This window comes from Notolabrus celidotus, chromosome 4, assembly GCF_009762535.1.
Source record: "Notolabrus celidotus isolate fNotCel1 chromosome 4, fNotCel1.pri, whole genome shotgun sequence".
NCBI lineage: Eukaryota > Metazoa > Chordata > Actinopteri > Labriformes > Labridae > Notolabrus > Notolabrus celidotus.
In genome coordinates, this window is record NC_048275.1 from 30359984 (window position 1) to 30381053 (window position 21070).

At 40.0% G+C, this 21070-nt stretch overlaps 2 protein-coding genes across 10 annotated transcripts in view; one reads left to right on the plus strand and one right to left on the minus strand.

The window, feature by feature from the left end:
• LOC117812061 (acylphosphatase-2-like) overlaps positions 1–21070 on the minus strand; it is a 139005-nt gene that overhangs the window by 31007 nt on the left and 86928 nt on the right. The window lies entirely within an intron of this gene.
• On the plus strand, positions 9150–10168 carry LOC117812060 (zinc finger BED domain-containing protein 4-like). Of its 2 annotated transcripts, none has more exons than XM_034682626.1 (2): positions 9150–9757; positions 10041–10168. In XM_034682626.1, the coding sequence occupies exons 1-2, from the start codon at positions 9372–9374 to the stop codon at positions 10123–10125; spliced, it is 471 nt and encodes a 156-aa protein (XP_034538517.1). In that variant the 5' UTR covers positions 9150–9371; the 3' UTR covers positions 10126–10168. The 2 variants fall into 2 exon arrangements, with proteins under 2 accessions (XP_034538517.1, XP_034538518.1); XM_034682627.1 differs by having other exon boundaries at positions 10044–10168.

The window sequence follows — 21070 nt, forward strand, 5'->3', positions numbered from 1 at the left end:
GGGACGGTGGCTGCCCATGCAAATCATGGCTGTTTTCCTTGAACACTAAACAGGAATCCTTTCATTATGTCTCTGTCTTTATCAAATGTGTTGTCACAGTCTGTAATTGGTTCCTATCCCTTTTTTATTGAAACCTGACAAAATGTTTTTCACTTTTCAGTTACTTTATATTTACATGTTGCAAAACTTTAACAACATTTGAGCTTTTTGCAAAGTCCAATGAACAGCCAGGAGGGGTAACAGAGATTGTGTGCGTGTGTGTTTTCAAACCTTATGCCTCATTACCTGGATCATGCTCCGTGAAAAATGAGTCGTGACGTGGTGGTACGTATTAAAACACAGAATAATGATTTGAGATTCAGGATGTGTGCGATGCAGAAGGGGATATCTTACATAGAGTATTGGATCATACTGGCATCAATTTAAAATGAGCATTATATTTTTCATACAAGGATACCATTTTTTGTTTTAACATTTTATATGTTGTCTTGGCACTATTTTCAATTAAATATAGGCTTTAAATGATTTGTAAACCATCAAAATCTGATTTTATTCTTTTTATAGCTTATTTTAGTCAGCATTTAGACTTCAGAATTGGGGTTGTGTCTCTATAAACACTTGCAAGATTCATGTTGTTATTTTTACCTTTAAAAAAAATCTAAAATACATTTGAAGTATAATCTACAGGAAACTATTAATGTGTGAATTTATTTTGTTGACATGACACCTATCCAGGGTAAAGTTCTTAAATATCTATGTAGCATCTCTTCTCCTTTTGCAGTAGAATTTTAAGGTTAAGAGCATACATCTATTAATTTGTAGACTGACTATGCACCTTACTGTGGTTGGAAAGAGTTGTTGCAAAAACTGAATGCAAAATGCTTGTGAGAAGTTTCTCAGGATTTTGAGAAAGTTTCCGAATATCTCAATAAAATTTCTCAGGATAAACATCCCCCCCGTATAGTGGTCTCCATAGTTAATAAACAAATAGTTTGTGTTTTCATCAATAACTTCTTAAATTCTCCTAATTTTGGCATTTTCACATTAACAGTAACAGAAGGGATACATGACTTGTATTTGACAAGTTTAGAGGTGTTGGTGTTTGTATTTTTGAACCATGGACAAAGCCAGGCCAGCTGTTCCTCCTGCTACCAGTCTTAATGCTTAGGTAGGCTAACCATAAATGGATCCAACGTGCTTAATAACAAAAGATATTGAGTTAGAAAATCTTTACAAAGATTTATCCCTGCTTTAGTACACCCTACTTTCTTTTTAAAATGAACACTTTTGTGTTAACAGGGATAAACACCGGTTGAGGCTTTCTTAATACTACAACAGCAACAACTCGCTGCACACACCACATTATTCAACTCATAGGATTGGATGTCATACACACACAGACACATAAAAACATTAATTAAATGCATTTATGCAGAGATATAAACAAACAAGCCCTCGCCAACCCGGCACTGCCAACCACAAATAGTCTCACTTGTCTCTGTGTCATTACTGTCTGCCAATGTAGGTCAGTGTGTGAGCATCCCAAACAGAGAGGGGGAGGGAGGGAGGAGGAATGAAGAAGGAGGAGGAGGAAAGAAAAACATCCCTGAATGAATCAACCAAATGTTTTGATTTGAAACGGACGTTATGTTGTCTCCCTGCCTCATGGCAACATGGGTACTCCTGACACTGTGCCAACAAGTCCTGCCCTCCTCCACCACCTCCTCCTCCTCATCTCCGCCCGTCTCCTCCTCATTCTCTCAATGACATGTGTGTACATGTTTCCTCGCTGTGTGTTGTGTATTATGTGTGTGTGTGTTTATGTGAGTGTGTGGGAAAAGCCTTGAGGGCGGATGCATATATGAATGTACTTGTAATGTACTTATGTGTGTGTGTGTGTGTGTGTGTGTGTGTGTGTGTGTGTGTGTGTGTGTGTGATAGAATGCGGGAGAAGCAATGTGTGTGTGTGTTTCTACTCCATCACCCTGTGCTATTAATAGCTTTAAACTCTGAATGACCTCGACGCTGCTGGCGAGTCAGCCTGATTTAGTTTGGCGTCTCTCGGTGTAACGGCTCAGGCTGTAATAATATCGCCAACAGGACCAGGGCCCATCTCTCCCTGCACTGTACACTCCAGAGGTACAGTACAGCCGTCTTGCACTTAACGTGCTTTGACAGGAAGTAAGTCCCCGTCCACTGTCCTCAATTCTCCACTGAGACTTCCTCCTTCTTCTCATGCACCTTCTCCTGCTTAAGCTGTTTAGTTTTAACTTCAAACTGTTTTGATCTGGATCATGTCAGGTCCGATAAGCAAATATGAAACTGTTGGCCGATGATGCTGTCATATCTGTCACAGCCTGTTTGAAATAGTGCACATGACAGACATACATTGGTACCTGAGTAGGAAAAAACAGGTTGAGAGGTCTTTGTTAGATATCCAGCGATAATCCTGGAAACCCAGTTCTTGGCGACAACGGCGGATACAACCACATATTGTTGAATCCTGCGATGACAGAGGTCAATAAAGGACCCGCCAGAGAGGTCATAGATATGGGAGTCCGGTTTGAGAGGCAGCTCATCCTTGAAAAACAGATTTTTTCATCCTTCATACTGACGGACAGACTGTCAGATCCCATCATAGTCTCTCTCGTACTACTGATGAGTAATGTGACATAGTTTTTCCTGGTTCACGAAACAGTGTAGCCCCTACCGAACAAATCAACCTATCACTGAGGCTGAATGACACAACTTCTGAATTCTGAAATGTTTTCCAGATTTTAAACAAGAGACTCATGATCGAAATAAATATCCACTTTGTCCATATGTTTGGTTTATAGCCGCTGGAAAAACAGACTGTAGATGCTGCAATAAAGCGGTACAAAATGAATATGGGCAATAATAGTGAGTGAGACACTGAAAGGCTGAGTTGCAAACAAAACACATTTTGTCAAGGCTCTTTAGAGATCATTCATTGGAAGCACAAGTGGAGAGAAGTTCATGCAGATACATCCGTAGAACCCCACTAAACCCCCCCAAACTCTTATATTCATTCTTTTGTAAGCTTTTTTTGTAACTAACAAAAAACAGGGTTCACACTCTTTTCCAGAGATCATTTTCAAGGACATTTCCAGGACATTTTCATTGATGATCAAGCTGGTATGACAGTCTAAATTTAGTTCTCAATTTAGTTCCTAAATAGTCTAATATGTTCCTCTCAGTGGAAGTCTACATTGAAAGACATGTAGTCTATGGCTATCAATGAAATCATCTCTTACATACTTAAAAAATTATTGCAAATTGATAATAGAATAATGCAACCACAGATGTACAGCCCTTCCCTTTATTAGGGCAACCAAGTAACAATGATGGGCTACATCTCAGCTTTCTCTTTTCTCAAAAAATATAAAATGAGCTAAGAAAAAAACAAGAACCAACAAAAGAATCAATAATGATCAGTGCATTAATGACCTAAACAGAACTGAATGACAAAAATGGCCACAAATGTTTCTCAACTCAACTCAAACTCAGAATATACCTGCTTAATCATGATATTCATCCTGCTAAGTGGTCGATATAAAACAAAGCAAATGTCAAAAATTTTTATTTGAGTTACTGTAAACTCTGAAAAAAAATTGCACTGGTGTAAAGACGCACTCTGTATTTGAAGATCTCTCAGAGATTTAGAAAAATGTAAACTGTCTTCCTGCATGGCGATGTCTATTATGATCAGCGATGTCTACAACGTGGAGTTTCTGTGCAGCTGTGTCGCTCTTTTTGTTCCGTTTGTTTTCACTATCGGGATTTGGACTCCTACGAGCTAGAGCAGGGGTTCTCAAACTTTTTGGAGCCAGGGACCCCTTACAGGTGAGAAAATTGTCCAAGGCCCCCTCATAATTGTAACACAGATTAAGCACATTAGTGATGTGTCATGATCAAAAGCTGCGGCTCTGAGAGACGGTGCTTTATAGTGAATCAGAAGAGCCGGCTCGCATCGAGGGAGAGAGCCGGCTCCCAGTTTTTTCCTTTCGCTGCTTAGCTCTCACAGTGCTCAGCCCCAGCTCTGCTCACAGCAGAACTTTGTTTTGATTGGTCAGCATGGCGGCCATGCGGCCAAGCACATGTAAGGATATAGGATACAGGTGATGGAGGGGAGGCTGTGTATCCTGGCTACATCTGTTCCTTCAGAGAGTCTTCTTGAAGACCGGGCAAATACTCACTGAGAGGAAAAATTGGATCAGCCCATCCAAGCTGAGGCATCTGATTTTCTCAATGCCAACCTGAGGACATTAATAATGTTTGCTCCAGTTTGGTTCTGGTCCTGTTTGCTTGAGTTTGGTTCTGGTTCTGTTTGCTCCAGTTTGTTTCTGGTTGCTTGAGTTTGGTTCTGGTTCTGTTTCTGTTTACTTCAGTCGGTCCTGGTTCTGTTTGCTTGAGTTTGGTTCTGGTTCTGTTTGCTTGATTTCGGTTCTGGTTCTGTTTGCTTGAGTTCGGTTCTGGTTCGGTTCGGTTCTGGTAAGGTTCTGATACGGTTCTGGTACGGTTCTGTTCTGGTACGATTCTGGTTCGGTTCTGGTTCTGGGACGTTTCAGGTATGGTTCTGGTTCGGTTTGGTTCTGGTTCGGGTCTGGTTCAGTCCTGGTTCTGTTTGCTTGAGTTTGGTTCTGGTTCTGTTTGCTTTAGTTTGGTTCTGGTTCTGTTTGTTTGAGTTCGGTTCGGGTTCTGTTCTGGTACGGTTCTGTTCTGGTTCTGTTCTGGTACGATTCTGGTTCGGTTCTGATACGTTTCAGGTATGGTTCTGGTTCGGGTCTGGTTCGGTTCTGGTTCTGTTCTGGTACAATTCTGGTTCGGTTCTGGTTCTGGTACGTTTCAGGTATGGTTCTGGTTCGGTTTGGTTCTGGTTCGGGTCTGGTTCGGGTCTGGTTCGGTCCTGGTTCGGTCCTGGTTCGGTCCTGGTTCGGTCCTGGTTCTGTTTGCTTGAGTTTGGTTCTGGTTCTGTTTGATTTAGTTTGGTTCTGGTTCTGTTTGTTTGAGTTCAGTTCTGGTTCTGTTCTGTTACGGTTCTGTTCTGGTTCTGTTCTGGTACAATTCTGGTTTGCTTCTGATACGTTTCAGGTATGGTTCTGGTTCGGGTCTGGTTTGGTTCTGGTTCTGTTCTGGTTCTGTTCTGGTTCTAGCACGGTTCTGGTTTGGTTCTTGTTCGGGGTCTGGTTCAGTTCTGGTACGGTTCTGTTCTGGTACAATTCTGGTTCTGGTACGGTTCTGGCTTGGTTCTGGTTCAGTTCTGGTTCTGTTCTGGTTCTGTTCTGGTTCGGTTCTGTTCTGGTTCGGTTCTGGTACGGTTCTGGTTCGGTTCTGGTTCGGTTCAGGTACAGTTCAGGTATGGTTCTGGTTCGGTTCCGGTTCGGTTCTGGTTTTGTTTGGTTCTGGTTCTGTTCTGTTCTGGTTCTGTTCTGGTTCCGGTACAGTTCTGGTATTGTTCGTTTCTGGTTCGGTTCTGGTTCTGGTACAGTTCTGGTTTGCTTTGGGGCTGGTTCGATTCTGGTTTCGGTTTCCTTGGTTTTGTTCTGGTTCCGTTTGCTTGAGTTTGGTTCTGGTTCTGTTTGCATGACTTTGGTTCTGGTTCTGTTTACTTGAGTTGTTCCTGGTTCTGTTTGCTTGAGTTTGGTTCTGGTTCTGTTTGCTTGAGTTTTGGTTCTAACCCTAACCCTAAACCTAATCACAGCCCTAACCCTAACCCTAATCACAACCCTAACCCTAATCACAACCCTAACCCTAATCACAACCCTAACCCTAAACCTAACCCTAATCACAACCCTAACCCTAACCCTAATCACAACCCGAAACCTAATCACAACCCTAACCCTAACCCTAATCACAACCCTAACCCTAATCACAACCCTAACCCTAATTACAACCCTAACCCTAACCCTAATCACAACCCTAATCACAACCCTAACCCTAATCACAACCCTAATCACAACCCTAACCCTAAACCTAACCCTAATCACAACCCTAACCCTAACCCTAATCACAACCCTAACCCTAACCCTAATCACAACCCTAAACCTAATCACAACCCTAACCCTAACCCTAATCACAACCCTAACCCTAATCACAACCCTAACCCTAATCACAACCCTAATCCTAACCCTAACCCTAATCACAACCCTAACCCTAACCCTAATCACAACCCTAACCCTAATCACAACCCTAATCCTAACCCTAACCCTAATCACAACCCTAACCCTAATCACAACCCTAACCCTAACCCTCATCACAACCCTAACCCTAATCATAACCCTAACCCTAATCCTAACCCTAACCCTAACCCTAATCACAACCCTAATCCTAATCACAACCCTAACCCTAATCCTAATCATAACCCTAACCCTAACCTTAATCACAACCCTAACCCTAACCCTAATCACAACCCTAACCCCAATCACCTCAACCCTAACCCTAATCACAACCCTAACCCTAACCCTAATCATAATCCTAACCCTAACCTTAATCACAACCCTAACCCTAACCCTAACCCCAACCCTAACCCTAACCCTAATCCCAACCTTAATCCTAACCCTAATCACAACCCTAACCTTAACCCCAACCCTAATCATAATCCTAACCCTAGGATTAGGGCAAGAATGGTTTTGTAGCAGAATAAATGCACAAAATTGGTCAATTATAAGGCTTCTCATAAAAACACTGTACGTAAAAGGGTTTCTCAACACAAACCATTAGTTTTTGCAAAGTTAAAGTAAAATATATGGCTATAAAGATCCTTAATAAGAGCCGTTCGGGAGTTGAAAGAGCCGGCTCTTCATTGGGAGCTGAGTCAAAAGAGCCAGCTCTCTGAAAAGAGATGAACTTCCCATCACTAAAGCACATGCTTACTACCATTTGCACTCTTGGTTGCCCTTGGAACTATTTATATTGTTAAACTTATCAATGTAAATACTTCAGACCTGTACCATAGTGATAAACAGATAACACTTCAATTTGAATCAAGTAAATACCACTTGTATACTTTAAAACAGAGGGCCATTTCATTCCTCGTGGACTCAACATGACAGCATTTATACTTTTCAAGTAATTGATCTTAAACACTTTCAGAAAATTAACAGTAGCAAGACTCACATATCCCTTCGAGCCACCAAATGGTATCATAACAATGGTGTATATGCTGTTTTGTAATGACACAGCACAATTTTATAATTTATTAGAAATGTATTCAAATTATTTCACGGACCCCCACGCTATGGTTCGCGGACCCCCAGGGGTCCCAGGACCCCACTGTGAGAACAACTGAGCTAGAGTACGGTAATTGAGCTCTCAGCCTGCAGAGAAAGTTGTGAGGCACAGACCCCCAAGCTCTCTGCCCGACTCCACTGGTCACACTATAACTTAAATTTAAGACTCTTTGAATCAAAAGAGCACTCTACAAGGTTCATGTACCATAAAACATAAACAATATACCCCCGTTTTCTGTGAATGCATGATTATGAAGTGAAGGAGAAAAGACGTGAAAAAAGTTGTGCAGTGTCGCTGTCTTTTCCAGCACAGTGTGCACTCAAATTTCAATGAATAGGGATGTGTTTTGTAAATCGGGTCAGGTCGCACTCAGCCATGTTGGAATAATTTTCCAGGACTATATGTGATTTTCAAGGACATTTTACTTTTTCTCCCATTTTCCAGGTGTTTTCCAGTACTGGAAAACTGGTCAACTGTTTTCCAGGTTTTCCAGGACGCGTGGGAACCCTGAAAAAAGCAGCACCGTCAGATGTGTCATTGTTCCCATAGCAAACTTGCACTCGGCTCAGTTGACTGTGTGCTGCGCCTCCTCCAGCAGCTTGCACAGCACACAGATTTACTGAAGGTGCTACAACCAAGACACCCAGATAAACGAAACAGCCCTCATCAACGACTGGAGCGTTGCTGGAGCCAACAGCATCACATAATTTATAAATATACACGTGCGTGTCTAATAAGGCTGTCCTGATTTATTAAAAAACCACCTCATTATTATCATTATTATGTCCAGGAAAATTCAAGATAACAATATTATTGCGCTATTTATGAAAAACTGGTAAAAAAAAAAAAAAGCAACAACTTTATCAGTCAGATGAATCTAATCAAAATACTGTGAACACAAGAATGCTGTGGTGAAAAGAGACTGTAGCCCCAATTGTACAAAAAAAAAGTTCAAGAAAGAACGACCCCACCAATAATGAATAGTGAAAAGTAGTGATGTAACGATACACTCAACCCACGATTCGATTTGATTCCCGATTTTTGGTTCACAATGCGATTCACTCATGATTCTCTAACGATTTTCAAGAAAAAACTGGGTTGAACTCAAATATCAAATAACTATTATTTTATTTAAATTCTTATTATTATTTCAATCCTTTTTCATTTTAAGATGCTTTGTAGAGGTGTGAAAAAATATTGATATGGCAATATATCGCGATATTTTGACCTCCGATATAATTTCGATATTTCAGCTCTTAATATCGATTCTTTGTAAAAAATTACAATTCATATTTTGGCCGAGTTGGACCTAAAATCATAGACTATAAAATATGGACGTAGTATTCGTGACGTCACCCATCTGTTCCTGAGAGCTGTTTTGAAGCCAATCGACGGCGGCAGCCATATTGGAAATGTGGAACTCAACCAGGCAGTGTGTGACGTAGTGTGAGCCTCCTAACGGGAGTCATGTCAGTCATGTCCTTATTTGGGCAAAAACTTGAAATCTTAATATCTTCTGAACCGTCACGTTAGAAAAAAATTCACCGCCGTACAGTGTGTGTCGATAGAGAGATTAGCTTTGTAGGGCCAAGCAGTTTTTTGAACCAGATTGTAAACATGTTTATTAATGCTGCAAAGATTGTCTTTTTCCCATTCATGTCTATGTGGTTTCCGGTGTTTCTGCAGCCAGCCTCAAGCTGATTCTCGATGTATTGCAGTTTATAACACTTCCGCATGGGCTTCATCGTTTGAGACCAGAGGTTGCCACTTGCCTAAAATACGACTTCCACACCTCCACTGCGGTAGATGGCGCCGAAGAGCTACTCCGCTGTATGTCCCTGCGGCATTTCCTGTAGAGGCAGTCAGAGTGTGCAGGTACAGGTAGCCAACATGGATGACAAAATAAAAACACCTGCACAATTTAAAGCAGACGTTTGGAAGCATTTTGGCTTCCAAGTTAGAACAGGGAGCACAAACAGTGAGTTAGAGAAGGGAAATGCCGTTTGCAAGCTCTGCCGTGAAATATAGTGGGAACACCACCAACTTACGGTCTCATCTTGCAAGACACCTCTGTATTATCACAGCGGCAGCCATCGAAACCTGTTGAGGCGAAGCAAACTATGCTGGACAACTTGCTTCCATCTTTATCACCTCGTGCTCAGCGGATCACGGAATCACTTGTGCATTTTATTTGTAAAGATTTGCAGCCGTGCAACGTGGTCAACAACGCCGGCTTTAGGTGGATGGTGCAGACTTTAGAGCCGCGTTACAAGATACCGCAGCGGGTCCACATGGTAAACGCTGTCCCCAAGATGTACGAGGAGGTAGAGGAGGCCGTTAAAATGTATCTTAGCTCTGCACAAAGAGTGGCCCTGACGTGTGATGGGTGGACGTCCAGAGCCACCGAGTCATATGAGGCCATTACATCCCAGCACATCTCTACAGACGCCAGGCCGTCTATAAGAGAGTCATCACAGAGGCTGCAAGGTCCCACGGACTGTTTCAGGTAAGCTAAGCTATTGTCAGTGAACAATAGACTGCTTTCACAAAGATTAAAAAAAATCTTTCAACATTTTTCATAGAAAAGTCTTGGAAAAAACAGTTGATAAAACAAGTAATTGCATACATCTTAAATCAAATACTTGGTTTAAATAAATAAGTAAGTGCTGATAAACATTAGTAAATATTTATATTCAATTAACAAGTTGTGAACTTTTTTTTAAATTTGAATTTTGGGCCTATATAATTCACTAAATTTCATGTTATGCTTTCTTTTCTTTTCTTTTTAGCAGAGAGGGGTTGGACAGGACGATACGGGGGAGCCCCAAACTCAGACTGATGGAGAAAAAGAAGGAGAGGGGGATGCAGGGCTGAAGTGAAGGAGAAAAGACGTGAAAAAAGTTGCGCAGTGTCGATGTCTTTTCCAGCACAGCGTGCACTCAACTTTCAATGAATAGGGATGTGTTTTGTAAATCGGGTCAGGTCGCACTCAGCCATGTTGGAATAATTTTCCAGGACTATATGTGATTTTCAAGGACATTTTACTTTTTCTCCCATTTTCCAGGTGTTTTCCAGTACTGGAAAACTGGTCAACTGTTTTGAGGAAGAGGACAGCTCTGTAGCCACATCCACAACTAAGAAGAGATCCAGGGATTCTTGTGGCCTTACTGACCTTCTTGGTCAAACATATGCTTCAGGTGAGAGTAAAACATTTGAAATTAGTTTTTCTTCCTCTCCCTGCAAGTGAATTTTAAAGCCTCACTGTGCAGAATAATGTATATTCAGAGTGTCAAACTGCTCATACAATATTCTGCACACTGAAGCTGAAACATTCAACTATAGGGGAGCAAATGCTTTTAGTGGCCTAATAATATTTTGGAGGGTATTTTTTTTATTTTTGGCTAATTTTTTGTCACTGTTCAGGTCCTGCAAAGAAGCTGAAGACACCAGATATCCAGGCAGCGGAGGAGATGGGAAGATTCAAGGGTTTTTATTTATTTTTGTGAAGTCAGTAACTCAAAGCACTTTGTTTCTCATGTTCTCAATTACAGTGTGAGCTGCACTGTGGGATAGGATGCTTTCAGTATGTTAAAGGAAAAACAAGAATAATATTTTCTTTAGAGCATCAGTTTAATATCACAGTAGTTTAAGTGACAAACTTTATGCACTTTGTTTTCAAGTTAAGTGTATGTATGTTACACTGCATTTGACATTTAGTATTTAAAATAAAAAAAAAGGAAAAGTTGTTTTAAATGAAATAGTTTTGACTGAATTTTTCCTTTCAATTTTTTGTAATTGTGTGATTTACATATACACCATTTCTATTTTTTTCTTAGTTAACTGTGTAGAATATCGCAAAAAATCGCAATATCGTGATATCATGATATATCGTGATACTATCGTATCCTGACCCAAGTATCATGATGCTTATCGTATCCTGAGGTTTTTGCCACTACTCACCCCTATGTGTTGTAACTCAACCAATCAACCAATGCACACTTTTTTCCAGTACCTTGCACAAAAACTAAAAATGACTGTACAAAAATACCTTGTTGGAAAATTTCAAAACAATTATGAAGAAAAGTGAACGATTCCCAAAAGAAAGTATTTAATATTAAAACAAATAAGGTAAATCTCTTTGAATTAGGGATGTAAATTTCAAGTATTCTCCTTGATAGATCTTTGGAAATGTAAACGATCAATGACTGTGTAATCATTTCAAAATTGTGAACGTTTTCCATGTCAAAAATAATGCCAAATACGTTTTTTTCCCCTAAATCAAAATTTCCTTCATGACACAAAGTATAGTACTGACAGTGTTAAATATCATCATATTGAGGTGTTCATAGTGTTAACACGCTGAATATCAACGTGAAGAGCAGGCATATAAATAATCTCTGTGGACACATGGTCCACGGGAGCGCAACCGGGTCAGAATCAGTCCAGCAGTGGAGAAAAAAGCGCTCGTGGAGACCTGTCACTCAGCCGCAGCCGCCAGCTGAGCATCTCTGCTGTGTGCAGTCAGCTGATTCACATTGAAACATGCTATAAACAAGGGCAGAACAATTAATTAAATTCAAACCGACATCGCCATGTTATAGAATGCAATTTTCAAATCGCAAAGGCTGTGATAAAAAAAAAAAAAAAAAGTTTCATGTACACAGACGCAACCTTACGTGACATGCATGCGGTAGGTGGCCGTAATTCCCCTTTCAGCTGTTTTGCCGACGGCCAAAGACACGTGCGACCGGGGGATGAAGAAAACAATTTCAGCCACGCTAAGTTTTGATTTGTTGTTTTGTTGTTGACATCTTTAAAAATGGCCTCAGCAGAAGAACTGATCATATTGAGGCGTACAAAATAATCAACACACTGAATATCAACATGTGGAGCAGGCTCATAAATAATCTCTGCAGACGCAGAGTCAGTGAAGACCCAGACAACATGTGGATTTACTGCAACAGGACAACTGAACAGATTCATATTTTAGACTCACAGTGTCCAGTTTTCTGTCTACTGGTTCTTATTGAGAAAAAATAACATGTTTACGTGGTCAGGTGTCAGCCAGGAGCGCAACCGGGTCATAATCAGTCGGACAGCTGAGAAAAAAAGAGACCTGTCACTCAGCCGCAGCTCCCAGCTGAGCGTCTCTGCTGCAACACCTTCAGTCAGCTGATTCACATCCAAACATGCTTTAAACTTAAAACACTTGTTTGGCAGAATGCTGTTAAGTAGTTGTGGTGAACGCTTACAAGACTGCAAGTCAAAGTATTTAGTAAGTTTACAACTGTAATGGAAGTAGATAAATAAACTGTCTTTCATATTAATTCAAGCTTCATTTGCCTTTATCTTAACATAAGCCTATGAGAAAGAACAGTTTGTGTATAATAAATCTGATAGTGTTTATTATAAAACAGATTGATTTGTTGCTTGTGTTTGTTGAAAAATACATGAGAAGAGGACCTTAAAAAAATAATTGCATATTAAATCGCAATCGCAATATCAAGGAAAATAATCGCATTTAGATTATTTTCCAAAATCCTTCAGCCCTAACTATAAACTTAAAACACCTCGTCACTCAGCGACGGACGAGAGAGCAGCACAAGAGACTTAATGATGTTGAACAAGTGAAGTATAATGCAGATAGCACCTTCTACTGTTTAAAAATAATATCCCGATACAAATGATGTTGAATCGATTTTAATCCACCCTTATTTGTATCAATTCTTTACCGATTTGCAATATATCGTTACATCCCTACTTATCATGTATTCAGATTTTACCTCTCCTTGTTTCATTTTCTCTCTTTTGCAGTCAGTGTTGTTCTGCAAAACCGGAGTGTCCACAAACACCTCGTCTTTTATACAAAATCTAGAAAAAATTCCCAAACTGGTGAGAAAACATTTTCAGAGTTCAGGTAGAGTACCTTGCTTTCATCTGTAATCTTCTTCAACATGATTTGTGCTGCAGTAGTAGCCACACATTGCAGTAAAAGCTAGCTGGCTAGCTGTCGACCAAGTCTTCTTCTTTTGCCATGTCTCAATACCGGTCATTCAGATAGCCCATGTGTCTGAGTGTGTGTGTTTGAGTGTGTCTGTGTGTGAAGCTTCTTGTTTGATAGACACCATTTTGGCCTGTGCATCACCATGACACTATAAATATTCATACTGGTACACCAACATCATGTCACTGCATGGCTCAGTGTGATAGTACACAGGTGTATGGTGACATCAGAGAATCATCACGGTGCTTTGGTGGAATTGCTCTGTAAAAAACACTAATATAGATAAATTACTGAAAAAACCTCAGGTCAGTGAAATGTATAAAAGAAAACGTCAACCTCTCTATCTTACCATTTAACCAAGTCATGACACATCAAACCAACAGCCTGACCTGAAAACCTCACTGAACACACTACTGGTATCCATCAGCAGAGAACTACCAAATGCATATTTTTAACAAACCAGTTACAAATACAGTGAACTGTGCGTTGTTAATGGGGACAAAAAAGAAAAGCCCTAATAGGTCATAGCCTGGCCCATTGCCAGCGACTGAAATGAAAAATGACTCAAAGACAAACGATTGCAAGGTGGAAGGGTGCAGTTACCTGTAATTAGTTCTCATTTGTTTAAAATTACGTGTCTCAAGTTAACATTTCCTATGAATCAGCACCACATGGATAAAGACTGACCGATAGATTGTAACGATTGAAATCTGAGATTAAGTCTTTATAGAAACTCAATAATATAATAATATAACTCAACAGGTGATGCAGACATCTTACTAAGTATGATGTGTGTGCAGTTTTTAAGACGCTTTGATACAAACTGCAAGAACACGTCAAAGCTGCAAACACTTACAGTAGCAGCTGGTCTCAGTGGGAATTCAACATGTAATCCTGCCAGTGTTAATGCTTTGCTTTTCCCTTTTAGTCCCTTTAACATGTGTAGCCCTGGCTGTATACTAGAGTGTGTGGTAGAGGCATCATTATTTCATACAGTGATTAATGATTTACAGACAGAGCAGGGCACATACACATTAAAAAAGGCTTCTTGGAAATGCACTTCAAGTTTGAATCTGAAAAATGAAATCTATTGTGTGTTCTTCTTGTTTTGATTCCATGTAAAGTACCACCGTTCAGCCATTCTGATACTGGTTCCAAAATATTTAACAGATCTACTTTCTGAACCTCTTTAAATTAATACCTGCTCCATATATGGATAAGGAACAACTTAAGCTAATGCATGTGTAGAAACATGCAGAATGCCCTAAAATGAGCATGTTATTAGTTTCATCAGACCATTCACTTCTCTTGTCATGTGTTCACTTTCAAGTTACAAAGTCACTTGAGTGTGCCTTTACTGCTATCTAAAGCTTAGTTACAAACAGACCATTTTACTTTAAAAAGGTAAACTCTGAAATGCGCCGTCATTGTGCAGCTGCAGATTTGGACTCATGCAAGAAGAACGCGAGCCAGGGTTATTGAAAAAGAAGAAATTTGCTAGTAAAAAAACAAAAACTTTACTTGTTCCAACAACAATTCGACAGGGGGAGCAACTGTGACCACAAATCTTCTTTCTCCCATGTCTCCTCTCCTTGAAGATTAAATCGGATTTAACAGTTGAAATCAATCAGTCCGTCAACACGATTTGCCTCATCCTAGAAAACAGCAGTTGGTGCTGAAATTTGGTAAAACAGCAGGAGATGTACTGTAAGAACTGTCAAATGAAAGCTGGGAGGTTACATCAGGTTTTGTACCCCTCCTCAGCCTCTGACAGCGGGTGAGTGGGCGCAGAGTCAGCCAAGTTCATGTTTTGTGGGAGCAGACTCATGATAATCTAACTCTTAAAATCTGATCAGAAATACTTGGGCTGTTTTGGCAACAGCTCTGTAATCTGTGCAGCTGGTGGCCTGCTCAGCCAGCGGAAAAATTGACACCACCGACCGACGCTGGAACTGTCTGAGTGGAGACGGAGTGGGGCACATCACAGAGTCTGTACACAGAGGAGGCGGTGGGTTCTGGAGGGTTCCCTAATGGAAACCGTTGGATTTGATAAACCTACAAGAGGTCTATCTTCACAAGTGCTCAAAGCTGCATCAGCAGTAATACCATTCTCATCATCCTCTGCTTTATAACTAATCTTTAAATACATTTCAAGATTATCTGCAGTTCTATTTTTTTTAAATCAGCTTCAATCTTTGGTAATACATACTGGAATACTGATTAAAAAGAGAGGTGGATTACCTCAGCCCTGTTTGGTTTCCCTTTCTGACATCAAAACATTGTTCTTTTTTTTTAAGTGGGGTTGTATGAGGCATAACAGTAAGTGTAATACCCCCAGGAAAATCTAGTCAGATAGGGTCCTTCGTTAAGAAACCAGCCAGAGAACTGTAACAGAGGCTGTAACCAATGGCTGCGGCCAAGGTCAATTCTACCATGTATTTTGACTAATTTAAAAAAACTCTTGCCCAAAAATTTAAGTCGGTGTAAGTGTATTCTATATTTCGATGTATTTTTTGCCTAACATTGCCGTCAAAAAGCCCAGAGACACTTATGTGTTTCCACCTGAACAGACCCGGACTGTGGGTCTCAATGAGACAAAAATGCAACCAATCTACAAATGACTCTACAAGAGTATGAGGGCTATGGATGAGGGAAAAAATGAGAGGAAGATTTTTTTTTCATGGTGGAAGAAAAAGTTGAAATGTCGAGAATAAAGTCAAAATTTTGAGAAAAAGTCGAAAAATCTAATTTCTACAAAAAAATGTAAAATGCTATTTTGAGAAAAAATTAAACAACTGCTAAGTAGTGACATCACACTTCCTGATCAAAGCTTCTAGTGTATTGTTTTGTCATTATGCTGTGGTGCTATTTTCATTTTTCTTTTAGCAAATCAGTAATAAAACTTTCTTTATTTCATTACGATATCTATGCAACGGGACTGAGAAGATGACATAGCAGAAGTTGATCATTTCTGTATCTGTAAAGTTCCCTGAAGTTAGCATGAACCAAACGCTAGTTACCGATGTGTCATTAACTGATATGATTAACGTTTAAAGTCATAAAAAATCATAATAATCTACAGGCTAATGTAACCAATAGCCGCAGTATGATCCACAGTGGACATGTTAATGATCAAAGATCACAACTTTGTGTCTATCTTATTGCCCCCTGTGGACACAGCACTCATTTAAGCGCACAAGTCAGGTATATAATTTAATGCTATTTTCATGCTGTATTTTTTTTGTTTTAACTTACATTAGTTGCCGCAAAAAATGTTCAAATATCAAATCCCAGACAATTTATGTGTGTGTCATGTCACAGTGTGATTTGGTTTAGGTTAATGTTTTAGATCTAAAGATTGGTAGTCAATGTCAACCATGGTAGCCAATGTCAATCACAGGTAGCCACGTCCCAAAGCATGCTCTACTTTTCACCTATTTTATCTGAAATAGGAAATAATTTATACTACGTGCAATTTGTATTGAAGAAGACTTAAAACTTAAGGGATAGCTTGAAAATGTTAACTGAGATAATACTTTAATAGAAACACAGAGTAATTACTGTAAATTTGGTGTGTAAGATGCACTTTTAATATATTCTTTCATTTAAAGGTAGGCTGCATCCTATATAACAGTGCAACCAATAAACCAGCAGAAAATACAGCACCAGGTATTTTATTGTGCGATGATATGTTGCTCAGAAGATGGGGCTGTGCTAGCTTTGTCACAGAAATGCCCTGTCATAACCACCAGTGGTGTTGGCCAGTGCAGTCAACACCAACATGTTGCATGCCCACTGTAAGTGACCAAGTCACCTGAACTCGTGCCATTCACCACCTATAGACATCCTTTATATGAGGTGTCTTTTTGAAGAAAACAGCTCCCCACAAGGTGCATTCCCTAAACAGTTGAACACCTTTTTCTTTGTATGGATCATTCCAACATAATAGGGGACCAAAGCTTTTAAAAAGTGATGCTTCCAGCTCAGTTCACCACACTAGATATCCCAGCATGCTTTGAGCAGTGAACCTGACAGCTGCATTACACTATAAATGGGGGCAAATATTCAACTGCATCTGTTCGCTTTCAGTGGGGATGCACTTTAACCCACCACATGCTACATGATGCGATAAAAAATCTGCATCCCTGGGGTACATAGCAACATAGGCCGGGCCAGCGGCTGCACATTTTACCAGCTTTTTTCCTTCATTTGGTCATTATCATTTATTTAAAGAAAATAGTGCTTTACTGTTTTGTAAATAAACTTTGTGATGCTGGTTTGATTGAAATACATACAACAGGTTGGAGGAAGTGGGCAGCTTGACTTTAGGTGAATTGGACATGGGTAGTGGGTCCATAGTATCCACAGCTATCAGAGTAATCATAGTAGGCTGAGCTCAACTACAACATCGAAACCGGAGGTTATGGACCTTGCTGAACACAATGTATTCGTAACACAGGAGGACAGTTTAAACCTATTTTTTGAGACCCTTTAAGAACAGTAGACATCCTATAAACTGGTCTGATTTATAGTCTGTATTTTACAGTAATTTATAATCAGAAGTGAAATCTTCACCTGCTGTTCATTTAAGAGTATGCAGGATTAAGACACTTTTGTGTCAGCTTCACTACCCAGACCCAGACGCTATGTTCACTTCTTCTATACCGTCTGTGGTCTCAACATGTAGCTAATTTATCAAACCAGACATCTTGAGTGACAGATGAAGCAACATTCAATTTAACGTTTTTTTTTCGTTTTTGTCTGAATGTTTCCATGAATGGTGTGACAGTATTTCCAACACATGTCTGTCCTGAGAGGAACTCTACAAGGCAACCCCCTGTCACTCACTTAGTGACCCCCCACGAGTCACAACCCTGCACAGGGTAAGCAGGTAAGGAAGATGAATGTAATTTCCCCTTACACTGCAAGCTGGGTACAGGCTGCTTACCTTAAGAGGTTAAGCCCATTACAATTAATGTTAGAGCACATTAAGTAGTATAAACATTTAGGTCAAACTGTGTGTTCACCTTTGTGGGCATTAACGCAGAAAGCCCATAAAAAGACCAGTGCTAAGAAGCAAATCCATGATACACCACAGTTCTCCTTAAAGCAGCTGTTTTTGGCTTTGTCCTTTGGAACTTAATTGCTGCTTGGGAAATAATGAACACCTATATTAATCGAGTCATTGTAACAGGGCCTCTGTGCGTGTGTGTGTGTGTGTGTGTGTGTGTGTGTGTGTGTGTGTGTGTGTGTGTGTGTGTGTGTGTGTGTGTGTATGTATGTGTGTGTGTGCGTTTATGCGTCTGAGCACAGCCTAAACAGCCTTTGTTGGAGGTTCAGATCCAGTTAAACAGAAACACCATCTGGCTCAAAATCACAGCAGAGATTTAACACGGCAGATTGGAGGAAGCAGACCTGTGCATGTGTATGTGTGAGGGTGTGTGTGTGTGAGTGTATAATCTGGATTTCATCACTGTTGTCATACAAAATCTGCAGTGAGTGTAAACAAACAGTGATCAGAGCACTCTGTGAATGTCACTGAATGCAGCTTGTAAAACCTTTTATCTGTAAAATCAGAAATAAATCTATAATTAATATTTAGCTCACATATAAAGTGCCAGTGCGAGGGACCCGGGAACCCTAAGAGGATTCTACGTTTAAAAATGTTTTCATTAGTGTATTGGCCAAACTGGGGCACTGACTTTTGTAACAGTACAGCTGTGGCATTAGGGGTTTATTCCAAAATGACGGTTATCCCCAATGATAACATCTACCATATCTTATTATACAAAATAATAAAGTTTTGTTCTTGTGGTTAATTTGTAACATTACAAGGTAACTCAAGAGAATGAAAATATTTAAATTTGCTGGACTAACTAACTATTTAGTTGAAAAGACTGAAAATAAAGATGTTTGTCCAAAGTCGTCATTTAAATTACTAACAAAAATAAATGTTTTAAATTGAAATGCAAAGAAGCTAGTAGAAGCCTGCTAAAACCCAACCCAAATGGTTGATTTGAAGTGCTGCCTCTGACAAGGCAAATAACCAATCATGGGAGAGGATTTCAGGGTGGCCACTTGGGTGGCCAATCAGATTTATGAGGGGGGGGCATCCCCTGGCTCCGTCACCACACACTGGACAGTAATTTAAGATGTAAAAAAGTGAATGTTTAAAATATTTGGTAACCATTATGATATATTATCTGACAGTGCTGTTTATGTCTCCAGTGGGCTGCAGAACTGGGGCTGGATTATGAACTGGGCAACCCTCCAGGGCCCCAGTAAGCTGTGGGCTTACTGTGGTTTGTCTTATGCTGTATGAAGCATGGAAGCACATTATCAACAGATTTTAGGGCCTTTATATAGAACCTGCTTTCTCACTTGATCATCTTTGAGAATTTCTGTGTCGAAACTAAGCCCAAAGACTTGCATAAGTTTCTATCATGCATCTCCCTACTTAATTTAAATTCTCAAATATGTAGCCAAGTTAATATCTAAAAGAAAAAAGAGGGATCAAAGGGGCCGAGAAGCTCATTTTTGTCTTGGTATTTCCTTAAATGTGCACAATCATCCTCTGTTTGATCAATGAATGAACGTGAGTGAAAGCTTCAGGTGCTTAAACATATAATATCATGCAAAGAACAAAGAGCAGAAACAAGATGATAACCAAGTATTAGTAAACAACCAGCGACACACTTACAAGCCTCACAAAAGCAGACAGTAGGCAGAGCAGCTGCTTTCGAACCATAAACGCGCATTGAAGTTTACCTTTGACCGGCCGTACGGTGTATGTACACCGTACGGCCGTCTTAAACTCCTCTTTCAGAAGATCAAACAAGACGTCAACTTTCACCCCGATTAGCGCTCCACTTTGAAGCTTTGACCATTCTACTTGACCATCATGCTGACACCACCCATAATACCTGCATGGTTCACATGTTGGACTTGCGGCGCCCTGTGGGAGCGCTCCATTTGTGTCACTTTATGCGCTCGTCGAGCGGTGCATTCAAATGCTGGCAGTTAAAGTCAGTGAAAACCATGGGGCCGGTGTGAGAAAGGGCCGTTGTTACAGTAGAAGCGGTTACACTGACTGATCTGCTGAAAACAAAGCTCGTGTTGAGGGTGTGAGCCCGCAGCGTGAGTACCATCACCTCTGAACTCCGCACAGACAAAAGCCTCTGCCCTGTCATTCCACTTATTACAAACCCGCGTCAAATGTACACACACACACACAACACAACACACGTTTTAAATTATAGATTCAGATAACAAAATGTACATTTCTAAATACATTACAATTATGAATATAATAACTTCCCCCAATAACAAGTACTATAGCCTATATTAACTTCTCCAGTGACTCTACCACACAGTTTGACACAATAATTTATGATTGCCGTGGAGACTCCAAAGTTTACAGGAAAACAAATGTCAGGTTTGCCTTTGGTATGTTTTAATCATAAAAAAAGGCAAATAAGCTACATGTAGGCCTATAATATTTCCTCATTACATGATAAGGTGGAAATGAAGAAAAAGTTAAAACCTGTAAAAGTTACACTTCGAACACTGTAGTTTATAATAATCATTAGGCTATATTTATGATTATAATTTAAATTATAAATTATCATTATTATCATTGTTATTATTATTATTATTATTAGTGTTAGTATTATCATTATTATTGTTCCTATTATACACTACGGCCACATTAGTCAGAGACGAGTCGGTTTATTTGTGCTGCAGTACAGGCTGTTACCAACAGGAGACGCTCTGGTTACAGCATCAGAAGTGCATCCACCGGGCTCTCTCTCACTC

Excerpts from the sequence above, each read along its gene's own strand:
- LOC117812060 (XM_034682626.1), top strand. The coding sequence starts at position 9,372 with ATGCTGGACAACTTGCTTCCATCTTTATCACCTCGTGCTCAGCGGATC. Across the intron at positions 9,758-10,040 it reads GGTCCCACGGACTGTTTCAG|CAGAGAGGGGTTGGACAGGA; the intron begins GTAAGCTAAGCT and ends TTTTCTTTTTAG.